The following is a 14,041-nucleotide window of genomic DNA, read 5'->3' as shown; positions in this document are numbered from 1 at the left end:
AATTTTAATCCCCTATAAAAATCAAAATTAAAAAAACAGATTGCATACTCCCAATAAACAGTGGCACAGGATATAAATAATTGTTCCAAATGGAGGAGAGGCAAGATAGTGAGGAAACACTGGACCAAAGAAAGAACAAAATCCAGCTGGGAAAACTAAACTCTGCGTTTCCATGTCTGAGGTTAAAATGCTCTTCAGATCTCCAACTCCTTTCAGCTTGGTTGACTGCAACACACTTTTCTCTCAGGCTGGTTCCAAGCACAGTTAGTAGCTTTCTTTGACAGGTAACCCATGACTCTGGCATCTCCAGCATCTTGAAGTCTCCAAGACAATCTAGGCATCAACTTCATAGATTCACACGATGGCCTTTCATAGATTCACACAGTGGCTTCTCTGGGCCTCCATGCAGGGACACCCCTGCTACATGCCTGGCCTCAGAGACTTTTCTTAGTCATGGAAGAAGATTCCATAACTCCTTGCTTTTACTCTTGACTCTAAAGCCAGAAACACGTGGCTGAAGCAGCCAAGTTCTGCTGCTTGGTGCCAAGTCCTATGGCTCCCTTGTTTTAGCACATCTTCACCAGCTTGCTGTATTTGATGATTTTCTTCACTGCTTAACCTTTTCTGTCCTAGAACTTGCTCTGTAGACTGACCTTGACCTCAGAGACCTGCATGCCTCTGTCTCCTCAGTGTTGAAATACAGCCATATGCCACCATGCCTAAACCTAAACTTTTCTTTAATTCTTTTTCACAAGATGGAAGCTAAGTTGAGTGGGATCTTCTACCACTAAGGCCACCAGGCCCTTAATTTCATTCTATATCTTTAATCTGTTTGTCTCCTTCAGTACAGGATTTAACTCCATTCCACTTCCTGGTGCCCCATTAACCCTGGAACCATACATTGTGCATTTTTTTCTTGCCAAGCTTGCTCTGCTTCATTAATCCTCTCTTCATAACAGTGAACCACAAAAAGGAGCTAGGTTGTTTTATACTTTCCTTCGACAATACAATTAATCTAAATCTCTTTACCATAGCCTCAGGCACACTCTTCAGACAAGGATAAAAAAGCAGCCCCATTTATCACCAAAATATCACAAGATGATCTCTAGGCAACATATTAATATTCTTCTGCTATGAAACCTCTGGAGCCAGGCTCCCATAGCTCAAATCACCCTCAGCACCACTGTCTTCCATGTTCCTATTAGTATGACACATTTAGCCTCACTTAAAGCATTTTACTGCTTTCCTCATCCACAGTTCCAAAATCCACATTCCTCCAAACAGAAGCATAGTCAGTCCTACCACAGTAATACCTCAGTCCCTGGTACCAACTTCTGTCTTGGGGTTTTATTGCTGTGAAAAGACAACATAAATTTACTTTTATTTTCAGTATGTTTGTATATGTGTATGAATGTCTTACCTGCATGTATATATGTGTGCCCCCTGTATGTCTACTGCCTTTGGAGATCTGAAGAAAGTGTTAGATGCATTTCTCTGGAGTTACAGCTGGTTGTTAGCTACCATATGGGTTCCAGAAATGGAACCCAGGTCCTCTGCAAGAACAACAGTGCTTCCAACCTCTGAGCCATCTCTACATCACCCAAAATAAAACATTTAAAACATTGCGGCTAGCTTACAATTTCAGAAGTTTATTCCATTATCATCAGGGCCAGAAGTATGAAACATGCAGTCAGGCATGGTGCTGAAGGGACCAAAAGTTCTACATCTTGATCCATAGTTAGCAGAAAGAGACTGTGTATCTTACTGATGTACCATGAGCATATATGAGCTCAAGAGTCACCTTCACAGTGACACGCTTTCTCTAACAAGGCCACATCTCCTCCTGTAAGACCACATCTCCTAATAGTGTCACTAACTATAGCCAAGTAAAATGGAAATGTCTGGTTTCTTTGGAAAGTCAGTTATGTCAAAGACTGTGTCATTGAAGCAGACACAGGTAAAAGAATATTTTGCTGAAGCAGACATGTGAAAGGGCACCTGGTATATAAAAGAAATCTGAATATAACCTGAAAGACAGTAGATGATGCCAGATGCCATTGGTACACTTCACCACTGTTTATTGGTCAACATTTGTCATGACTTCATAAAAAGAAACTCACTAAAAAAACTTCTGGTGGTGTTCTGAGGGCTTCTTGCCACTTCTTCTTGGCAAACTTGGGCTGATTAACAGAGTGATGTCACCTGATACAGACTCACATGAACTTTTGTTAAGCAGACTCATGTAATGAGGCAAGACCAATGGGAGGACACATGATGTTTGGAGGGAGTATAAATAGGACTCAACAGACAGTGATGGGAGGCCTAAATAACTAGCTTTACAACCCTTCTTTGGTCCTGCATCTTCATGGATCCTCACTTCATTGAGAGAGCCACAGCAAAGACCTTGTCCTAGAGTCCCTGGTGATCCTGGTCTTTCCGGCTGACTCTTGCAGATTCAGCTGAGGCTTGGCTGTCTCTACAAGTTCGTGGCACTGCTGCTGATTCTTTTTATTATCCTGGCATTACTAAACTAGAATCCTGGTGTATATAAACACACACACACACACACACACACACACACACATATATATATATATATATATATACAACACATATTAGATTTGCTCCAAAGAAATATTTTTAAACATATCCACTTCCTTTGAATACTAGTCATTCTTTCCCATTGCCTCTGGTGGATGGTGGGCTAAAAGGAAATTTAAACATTTAAAAACACTAAATATAGGTTGGAAAAATTAAAACCTACAGCCAACTGTTTAAACACATGAATCTGTGGGGGGCATACCTATTTAAACCACCATAGACAGTGTGTTCTCTTTGTCATTTGAAGGCTTGTGGTTCACATAACAGAAGATTACATTGATAACATGTCAATATCCTAAAGAGACACACAGACTCAATGTGCCTCTATCATAATCCTAGCAGTCACTCTCTGGAAATTGCCAAAGGGAGCTTAAGTTCAATGTGAAGTCCAAAGGGCTCAGAAGAGGCCTGTGGTGGTTGGAATAAGAATGACCCACAGGCTCACATATTTGAATGCTTCATCACCAAGGAGTGGAACACTTTGGAAGGATTAGAAGGACTAGGAGGTATGGCCAAGTGTGTCACTGGAAGTGGACTTTGAAGTTTCAAAAGGCCATGCCAGGTCCAGGGTCTCTCTGCCTGTGGATCAGGATGTAGCTCTCAGCTCCTGCTCTGGAGCCATGAGTGCCTGCATACCCTAGCAATGGTGATAAGTAATGGACTAAACCTGTAAGACTGTGAGCAAGGCCACAAATGCATGCTTTCCTTCACAAGAGTTGACATGGCAACAGTGTCTTCATAGCAATAAACCAGTGACAAAGACAAGGCCAAACAGTCTCTAGAAAGAAGGACAAAGGGCAAGAACTCATATTTAACACCTTTGAAACCATCACAAAGCCATAGCAAACAAGAGGGATCATAGAATCTAGTAGACAAGGACTGTCACTTCAGACACCAGCACTAAAACTTACTGACAAGCATTCTAGTTAAGGACATAAAAATCTTTCAATGTGGAAAGCACAATATTTTCCAAAACTGTAATATGAAAAAGAAACATGGAAATCTACATAAAAAGAATATAATCTAGCCTGTACCATATACTGTCCACAAAATTAATTCAGAATAGATCAAGACCTAAAAGAGGAATTAGATTCAAGGTGGCAGTAGCTGCTGGAACCTGCAGGACCACACAGCGGTTTTGATGATCCTGAGAGATATATAAAGGCTCTGAGCAGGGACAAGATGGTGGTGGAGGAGGTTGCAGAGCCTGAAGTATCTGTGTAACAACTTTTTTAAAAAGGCAGATCTAATGGGAAGATCCTTTTAGACAGAGTATTCATGAAATTGCAAAGAGAATGGTAAAACTAGGGATGAAATGGCAAAGCTTAAAGGAGTGATGGGCATGTGGCCATAGCAAACATAAAACATGTCATTGCTGAATGTGGCTGGACATGGGCTGGGGCCAGCAGGACAGCCTGCAGCCTAGAGCCTCCATACTGCAGCCCATGTTGCTTGTCCTGCTTGGAGAAGGACAGTGCTGAGCAAGATGGAAAGTGGTTCATAGTCTGAATTGTGTAGCCCTGAAAAACCTCCACAATCTGTACTGACACCAGAGACCATGTTGGTGTCATTGATTCATACTATAGCCAGGAGACATGCTGATGTCAGTAGTTCATGTTGCTGCCCCATTCCCTGTTGATGTCTGTGGCCCATGTGGATGCCACTGGTCTGTGCTGCAGCTGAGTGCCATGTTGGTGCCCATGTTCCATGCTGTTACCAGAACCATGTGGAAGTCAGTGATCCCAGGCTGCTATTGGCTGTGATGAGTAAGGAAGCTTCATTTACAGTGGCATCAGTGGCAACTGCAGACTCATGGTTGAGTATGAGAGACATGAGGTTTCTTTGACAACCTCTCCCTACCTCTCCCAGCTTTGCCCCACCCCCCCCCCACACACACACACATCAAGAAAAAAGAAATACTGCAGACAAGAATCCATTGAAGAGAACTCACAAAAAGAGTGATGGGGTGCTGACGTGTAGCTCTTCACAGTGGATGGTTTCTGGCATGGGGTGGGGGTGGGGCTGAAGAAGGACTCAGTTATCTTTTAGGCACTGGACACTGAGAGTCTAACTACTCTAGTAAGTACAAGGGCAGCACTAATTAGCTTGGTGTGGTTTTCCTTTGCTTTCTTTTCTTTTTGTTTTTACTGGTAGAGGAGGTCACAAGGGTCAGGGAGTACACCTGGGAGGGCAGGAAGTCAGTGTGACTGGGGAACATTGTATACAATTTTCAAATAAGTAATTGATAAAAATAGTAAGTAAGAAAAATTAAAATAAAAACCTAAAGGAAACTTTTAAAATATAACACAGGAATAAATTTCCATAACGTGGGTCAAAAAACAACTTCTTAGATCTCCTGAAAATTAACAAGAAATTCAAGTGCTTGGCCAGGAGTGGTGGAGTATGCCTTTAATGTCTTTATATAGGCTGGAGGCTGGAGGATCTCTGTGAGTTTGAGTCTAGGACTCCACAGTGATTCTAAATAAGACAGAGTTACATAGAGTGAATCTGTCTCAAAAGGAAACAAAATAGTGCATGAATTGTATTTTACCAATTTGAAAATTTTTATAATCAAATGACATCATCAAAGAATAAAAAAATATCCCAGGTGTGTTGCTCCATGTTATAATCCCAGCACCGGAGAGGTGGAAGCAGGAGGAACAAAAATTTGAGGGTATCTGTAGGAATGTGAGCAGTTCCAGGTTAGCCTAGGCTATGTGAAATTTCTCACAAGAAAAATATATACATAAACAGTAGTACTGAACATTAACTATGAATGAGGATTACCCAATCTCCAACATATGTGGCCACAGAATAAAATCAGGGGTTGAGGCCACACTAGGTAAAGAACAGTTCAGGTATTGACCACAGAGGAATTTTCTGACTGATGAGGGAAGAACTACTCTGTAGGTATAGACAGACCATACCTACCACCATTATAGGGTTGAAAGGGAATCAGCAGTGGGCAGCCAAAGGTGAGACACGCCCTTGGATGCTGCATGCAACTTAGAGCAGACTTGGAAGGATCTAATGAGAACCCAACTCCTTTCTCTTTCAGCAGTGCATCATTTCACAGGAGAAATCACCATGGCCACCCATAGATTATACTGAACTTATATGTGATGTTTGCTCTCTGAGCTGTATTGATTCTGTGCCACATACTATCAGCTTAATTTTGTCATGACAGCACATGTTGTGGTACTTAGCATACACGGCCTCAGCTTTCTGCTGTCTCTAGTATCACGCTGTCCACAGCTGCCATGTTGTGTGTTGATTCATAGATATGCTGTTGTCTTCTGTGAACAACACCAGGTTACATGATGCATATTGCTTGCTGCCTTGTAAATATGGGAACCAACACATCAGACTGTGGCCACATGTATTACTTCTCTCTCTCTCTCTCTCTCTCTCTCTCTCTCTCTCTCTCTCTCTCTTTCTCTTTTTGTTTTGTTTTGTTTTGTTTTTCGAGACAGGATTTCTCTGTGTAGCCCTGGCTGTCCTGGAACTCACCCTGTAGACCAGGCTGGCCTCGAACTCAGAAATCCGCCTGCCTCTGCCTCCCAAGTGCTGGGATTAAAGGTGTGCGCCACCACCGCCCGGCAATGTATTACTTCTCAACAGAGAAAAACCTTCTCACCTCCTGCAGTCAGGCTGGATAATACTACTTGCTTTAAAAAAAAATGGGTGGAAATAGAAGCAGACCACTGTTAAAAAGCTGGGTCATTATGAGTTTTCCCACCCTTTCTTACCTTCTGTATAGAATGATGTGGAAGTTTGAATATGCTTTGCACACAGAGTGCTAAAATTTGGAGGTTTGGCCTTGTTGGAGTAGGTGTGTCACTATAGGTATGGGCTTTAAGACCTCATCCTAGCTGCCTGGAAATCAGTCTTCTAGCAGTCTTCAGAGGAAGATGTAGAACTCTCAGATCCTCCTGCAGCATGCCTGCCAGGACATTACTATGTTCCCCAGCTTGATGATAATGGACTGACCCTTTGAACCTGTAAGCCAGTCCCAATTAAATGCTGTTCTTATGAGAGTGCCTTGGTCATGGTGTCTGTTCACAGCAGTAAAACCATAAGACAGATAACATGTTGGATACAAGGTTCCTCCTTCAGGATGGGTATGAGAACAGAGAAGAACATGCTCAAGAGCTATAAACATGAGCAACAAGTGAACCATTGCTGTTATGATCCAGTGACATTACTGAGGTGTTTGGAATTATACCTTAGTGCCACCTGTCAGTCAGGTCAGCAACATTGGTTTCATGAAGTTTTGTCCCAATTACTAAGTAATACATTGATTCAAATGCACAGATATTTTCCACCGAAAAAAAAAGACACTTTACTTTTCTTAAACAGTGAATACTTTAACTCCAGCCTCCCAGGATCCTGGTTCACCAGTGTACCCTACCACGTCCCATCACCTTGAGAAATGCCCTCTTGATGTCCTTGTTCCTCAGACTGTAGACCACAGGGTTGAGCAGGGCTGTGAAGACATTGTAAAAGAGTGAGATCTGCTTGTCTCTCTCGGGAGAGTAGCTGGAGTTGGGCCTCATGTAGATGTAAGTGGCTGGAGCATAGAAGAATGTGACCACAGTCAGGTGGGAGGCACAGGTAGAGAAAGCCTTGCAGCGGCCCTGGGTGGACTTGATCTTGAGAATTGCCTTGGCAATGTGAATGTAGGAGGCCACAATGAGGGAGATTGGAGTAACAACCACAAAAACACTCAACACAAAGTCCACCATCTCAATGAGGTGGGTGTCCATGCAAGCCAGGCTACGCACTGAAGGACCTTCACAGAAGTAGTGGTTGACCCTGTTAGGTCCACAATATGGCAGACTCATGGTGAAGAAAGTATGCAATAACGAGCAAACGAAACCACAGATCCAAGTCCCTACTGCCAACCTTATGCACAGGCCCCAGTTGAGAATGACAGTGTAACTCAGTGGATAGCAAATGGCCACATACCGGTCATAAGCCATCACTACAAAGAAGGTGCACTCAGTTATACCCAGAGCACCAAACACATACATCTGCAGCCAGCAGCCAGCAAAGGAGATGGTCTGAGAGTGAGCAAGAAGATGCACCAGCATCTGGGGCATGGTGGTGGTGACATAGCTCATATCCAACAGGGAGAGGGTACAGAGGAAGAAGTACATGGGAGTGTGCAGCTGTGTGTCCAGGCAGACCAGCATGATGATGAGCCCGTTGCCCAGGACTGAGCTCAGGTAGAAGAGAAGGAAGACAATGAAGAGGATGCTGTTGGTCATGGGGTCACTGGAGAAGCCAATCAGGATGAACTCAGAAACCCAACTTTGGTTCTGCCTTGGAATCATCCACATGATGGAGGCTGTAAGAGAATCCATTATTCTATGTGTCACCTGACACATGCCAGTGATAGAGGCAGAAAGGGAAGATACAGGCTGAGGAGATGCTCAAAGGTGAAACATTGATGCTGTTCCAGGGAACAGCCAGCTCAAAGCTGTCTAACTCTAGTTCCAGGGGATCTGCTCTCACCTCCACAGGCCACACACACATGGTAAACAAGCATGTATAGGCAAAACCCATATACATAAAATAAAAAAATAATACTCTTTATTTAAAAAAAAAAAGAAAGAAAGACTGGGTTATGAGCTCAGGGGTCAGATCTTGTGCACTCTTCTCAAGTTATGAACCTCCCAAAGCTTCAGTCTCTTCAGCTATCAGATGAGGGCGATGACACTCATGTCTCGGGAATATGATGAATATCTAAAGCATCTCACATAACACAAGACAGGTCATAGGCTGTCACAAGCTCTCAGTCTGGGAAGGCAGAGACAGGAAGTCCACACAGCAAGAGGGATAAGCTACACTCGCTGAAATGATGAACACTGGAGTCAACTGAGAGACCCTGCCTCAATGAATAAAATGGAGAGCAACTGAAGAAGGTTTGCATATCAGCCTCTGACCACACACACACACACACATACACACACACACACACTAAGAGAAATACAGACAGACAGACAGATGCATGGACACCACTGACATACATAAAACTAGTAAACAGATTTAAAAGGTCAGAGCAAATGAAACCCAGGCCCATGCACATACAGTCCCATGAATAAGGATAGAAGCATGTGTGCACTGGGGACACTGTGAAGCACATGTGTGCACTGCACTGGGGACACTCACTGTGTCTTTGTCAGGGAAATCCCCACCTCCCTCTGCATCCACTGCAGGTACACTGTGGATTTAAGGGGTAAATCTAAAGCAACCAAAATTTTTAGAATCAAACCTGATAAATATCTTTTTTGAATAAACAAAGATTTTCTTAAAGGAGCACAAAAACATACTTTTCATGGAGGAAAAACTAATAGTAATCTAGAAAACCACAAAAGAAGTACTCAAAATATTTATACAAAGACTTAGAAAGCACAAATATAACATCAGACGCTCCAGGAGAACAGAGAACACGACTGAAGGCACGTCACAGAGACAGCTGTCTATTAAGCACTCAGGAGGTAAAAAGGTTCTCAGCATCATTACTCATCCGGACACTGCAGAAGAACCCCACAGAGCCACGCCCACTTCTGCTTCTCAGTCTCACATCCCCACACACCTACCAGAATGGCTGCAGTAACACATGTCTAGTATTAACAAGTGTGAGTGGATCCAATGGGGAAAAAAATTAAAATGAGCCCTTCAGTGTGTGCCTTGCTGTGCTCCCTAAAGTTAAACAATTCAATATTTTGCCCTGCAATACAAATATTAACTATAATTCTGAAACAACGTGTAAGCTCATACACACATACAAACATATGCTCAAGGAAAGCACATGTTAAGGAAATTTCCAAACATTACTCTAAATAGTCTGAGCTAAGGCTCCACTCATATGCTGGTGATCAAGACAATGCTTCAGGCAGGAGTTGCTGTTGATGGGAGTAGAAACATGAAAGAGACTTGAAGCCATCCCCAGTCTTCACTTTCCCTGTCCCCATCCCCTCTCCTGACCAGTCCCTGCTCATCCCCCTCACAGCCATCCTTTTTCTCAAACCTTATCAGGAGCCTATGATCTCTTCTGCTAGTTCTGTATCGTCCCCATGTGACCCTTGCCTCTAAGTATTCTTCCTTCAATATTGTCTTTTTGTTTGTTTTGAGACAGAGCTTTTCTGTTGTAGCCCTGGATGCCCTGAAACTTACTCTATTGACTAGGCTGGCCTGGATGTCAGAGATTTGCCTGACTCTGCTTCCAGAATGCTGGGATTAAAAGTGTGCACCAATACCTCCTGGCTTTTATTGTTTAATTTTTAACATTATTTTTGTAAATAGCTTTGATCTTTTTCTTTCCTCGCCCCTAGCTCCAAGTTTTTTCTCCTCCCACTCTCACTTTTAATACAAAACAAAGGAAATAGTGGAAAAGACAAGCTAAAAGAAATAAAATCTAAACAAAAAAATTACAAAATCAAAAACATGGAGTCAGTTTTGTTTTGGGGAAGTACTTCTGGGCACAAGGCCTGCCCCGCCCAGGAGTGTGACCACATATGCTCAGTGGCACTCTAGTGGAGAAACCTGATCTCTCCTTTCCAGTATGTATCAAATACATTCCTGTTTAGGGGCAGGACTCTGTGTCCATTTTCCCTCTCAGTGCTGGGCATTTGTCTGTGTCAACGTGCTCTTCATGTGACTGCTCCAGGGGTTATTCAAAACTTTTACACTGTCCTATCAGGCCCCTGTTAAAAGCCTGTTAACAGCTCTGAAGCCTCATCATTTGAGGCAGACACACTGGTCATTCCTAACCTGCCTTCTCTGTGAAGACTAAGCCTCAGGATGCAGCTGTCTCCTCCACCTTCCCTCTCTCCAGACACAAATCTCCGTGCAAGCACACTCTGTGTCCTGTACACCTCTGCCTCTCTCCCACTTGCCTAGCTTCTCAGCTTAAGGAGGGGACCACCACCTGCACTATTGCCCACACTGTGGACACAGCAGGACACAGCTAAGGCAGGAATCATTCACTGTTGTGCTACCAGCACCTAGATCTAAGCCAGGAAGGATACAGCCTGCATTTATTGTTCACTGGACGGTTAAGATCTGAAAAGTTTTAGAGGGATCTGATAACAATTTTGACATCAAATGCCTTGGACATTTGACATCAAATGCCTTCTCTTGTCCTGTTAACTGAATCCCCACATGACTAAGAAAAAAAAATTATATATAACGGAGTGTGTCTATATAGGTGATTTCCTAACCTTTGCAATAATAATGACTAATATTTATTGAGTAATTTGTATATTTCAGTCATTGTTCCCACAACTTTAGCTTAATGTCACAGCAATTCGCTGAAGGAAATGTTATTGCCTGTGTGTTATAGTTAAAACAGAAGGACTGGAAAGAGCAGTTTGTTCCAGATCACAAGCTAGAAGTTGGAGTTTGGATGGTCCAGCCTCAGCCTAGCTCTCAGTCACTGCCTTCTCTGCTCGGGCACACAGGCTCTCAAGTGGGAAGTGAGGAATGCAATCTTCAGTGTCCTCTAGTTGAGCTCACTGAGATTCTGCACAGATGAAGCTTTTAGGACAGCGCTGTACAGCTACACACAGACCAGCTCTCCTAATGAGATTTCCCTCTTGTCTGAGTATGAAAGGACCCAGGGTGTAGTGAAAGTAGAAAGATCCAATGAAAGAGGTATTAAGGTGTGTTTTCCATGGCATAAACAATGATGGAAGAGGTCTGGGATGCTTGAGATGTATATACCATGAACCTTAAGATAGGTGGCCTTGCTACTTCTTATATCCAGTCCCACATAGGCTTAGGACCCACCCACAAACCAGACACCAGTGACCATCTCACCACTTGTAGATCCAAAGAATGTGTCACCAAGTGGCTGTTTCTTCCTCTTATGGGGAAAGAAAAACTAAAGAGGAAGACCCCTAAAGAAGCAGAGAAAAAAAGGATCAAGATTCTAGGCAGCCTAGTGTCCAGGCAAATGCCAACCAAGTGCCATAGTTTGACAGGCTGAGTCTCTCGATTTCACTGCAAAGACCAGGCAGCCCTGGCTTCTGGAGAAGATGACTATAAAATCCTGCTTAACAAAGGCAATCTCAGACATCTTCACCTCTTCCCAGTGGGACCAGCAGCTGAGGTTTTATGACCCTGCCTCCTCTCTGAGCCTCCTCCTGAGAGCTCAGAAAGGCTCATTTCTGTTCCCAGTAGGGATGTTAAGATAATGCCTAGGATGCTGTCAACAAGGGCACAATAAGTGAGACCCTTGAGGGCAGAGCAGAAGGAAACGGCTAGCCCATGGGTGAGGGGAGGTAACCTCTTCCATATTCTAGACTAACTGGGGGATAAAAGCAGCTCAGAGAACAGGAGATGGAACCTGTTGATAAACAGGTCAAGAACACAAGTTCTCATTGTGATTCCTTTTGCTGTCCAAACCCTGAGCCCAAACAAGCAATGATGAGACCTTGTATGAGTTACACTCTTCTTCCTTCCTCAACTACCTAGGGGTAAGCCAAGGTCCTCACTCCCTGCTGCGTAATATCTGAGCAAGTTACCCAGCTACTCTAGTGCTAATGAAGAGATAATAACAATGGAGACTGGAAAGGTGGCTGTGAGAAAAACAAAGGATTTGCTGTTCTTGCAGAAGACTTAGTTTGGATCCCAGCACACAAGGCAGCTTACAACTATCTGTCTTCAGTTTTCAAGGATCATGTACTCTCTTCTGACTCCTCACCAATGAGAATACATGCACACATGCAGACAAAATGTTCAGACACATAACCAAAAAAAAAAAAAAACCAAAGAGCCAACCATATCATACCAACATAGATGCGAGCAGACTGAGAAAACTCTCCAAGGGATTCATTCTTTTGAATACAAATAAAAATTGGGAACTAAATACACCAAGCTCCAGAGCTGCTATTCTACCCTGGTTTCATTTTCTACAGAATTCCAGAAGTAACGACTTTTCTTCCAGGCTTGCTAGACTAAAATGTGATGATGTGCTGCACCTGCCACAAGTACTGGCCTATGGTCTATGACCTTGAGTCTCCATCCCTGCCCTCTGTCTGAGTCTCAGGTTCCTAAGTATCCAGAAGAAGAAGACTGGACTCTAAGCTCTTCTTGCTTCAAGTGACAGGTTGATAAAGTTTAGAATTCCTGTGAGCTGATCCTTAAACCAGACAATATTAAAAGTTAATTATAAAATGACAATTAAATAAATTGCATCAGAAACAGAGACACGGTGTCTGAGAATGTACTTCAGCTGTATAGTACCTGAGGGAATAGAATGCATTAGTCTGGAGTTTGATTCATAGTATTAATAAAGAAAATATCTAATTAAAAAAGACAACAAAAGCTCCAAAACTCTTCACATCCTGATGATAAACTACATTTGCCTGTGGTCTGTGTTCTAACTGTTGTCTAGTGTGCTGCAGTTGCTTGTTGAAGTACAGTGTAATGATATGTGATCTGAACTGCTGTTCAGTGGCATGTTGGCAACCATGACATTGGTTAAGATCAGTGTATTTACATCTTAATAATTGGCGATCAGCACTAATCAGAAGCATCATGGCACACTCTTGGCCCCCACAGTGCTGTTCCTAAGCATTGTCCCACAGCTCTGACTTCAACCGTTCTCACTAGTGCTGATGACCCGCAGCTGAGTCCAGGCAGCCTCTTCTCCCTTAGGATCAATAAGGAGGCAGAGGCTCAGAGAGAAGCAGACAGAACTGATTGAGTGTCATATGCCAGATGATACAGCCACCCTGGCTCTGTTGGTTTTAGGCATGCAGATTTTATTATAGATTTATAGGAAGAGGCTCAAGTGAAAGACAGAGGGGGGGAAGAGAGAGGAGAGAGAGAGAAAGAGAGAGGAGAGAGAGAGAGAGAGAAAGATCGGCAACATGAGAGAAGTCACATGATGAAGATAGAAGTTAGAAAAAGTGATCTGGCAAAAAAGAAAAGAACTGGGAAGTGGGAGATGCTACACCTTTCTCAGTGAGGACTCAAAATGGTAGGCAACATGGCACAGACTCATGGCTGCTCCCGGGCACTGAACACGCTGTTGTTGTTGTTTTTTTTTTTTTAATGACTACATCACCCAGAGAGTGTCAAGCTTGGCCCTACCTGCCCATGCCCAGATAATGAACAATGACCCAGAAGATATGAGCGATTTGACAAAGGTCACCCAGCTAGTGAGTGGTAGAACCAACTCCAGGACATGGCCACTTGCCTCTTAAGTGAGACGGACTCTTTCATGTCTATCCCATGTTTAATTGTGTAAGTTCAAGCTACTGCCTGAACCTGGGCTCTAGCCAAAATCCCTCCTGTGGCTCAGAACTGGGCCCAACCCACAGGGGTCATGAGGCTACACCAAGGTCAGCATGAAGGAAAAGCCAAACTCTAGAGGTTTCATTCTGCACCAGGAGGACCCACAGGCCTGAAGGAGAAAATGGCAAGC

At 43.3% G+C, this 14,041-nt stretch overlaps 1 protein-coding gene across 1 annotated transcript; it reads right to left on the bottom strand.

The window, feature by feature from the left end:
• Positions 1 to 4,933: 4,933 nt before the first annotated feature.
• On the bottom strand, positions 4,934 to 11,682 carry LOC117709188 (olfactory receptor 2A12-like). The gene is made up of 2 exons (XM_076934311.1): positions 11,428 to 11,682; positions 4,934 to 7,951 (listed from the first exon to the last, which is right to left on the bottom strand). Exon 2 carries the CDS (start codon positions 7,941 to 7,943, stop codon positions 6,996 to 6,998), a length of 948 nt encoding a protein of 315 aa, XP_076790426.1. The 5' UTR covers positions 7,944 to 7,951; positions 11,428 to 11,682; the 3' UTR covers positions 4,934 to 6,995.
• Positions 11,683 to 14,041: the final 2,359 nt, after the last annotated feature.

Source organism: Arvicanthis niloticus, chromosome 5 (genome assembly GCF_011762505.2).
Source record: "Arvicanthis niloticus isolate mArvNil1 chromosome 5, mArvNil1.pat.X, whole genome shotgun sequence".
In the NCBI taxonomy this organism is placed as follows: domain Eukaryota; kingdom Metazoa; phylum Chordata; class Mammalia; order Rodentia; family Muridae; genus Arvicanthis; species Arvicanthis niloticus.
The sequence above is the reverse complement of the archived record's forward strand: the minus strand, read 5'-3'. Positions and strand labels throughout refer to the sequence as shown.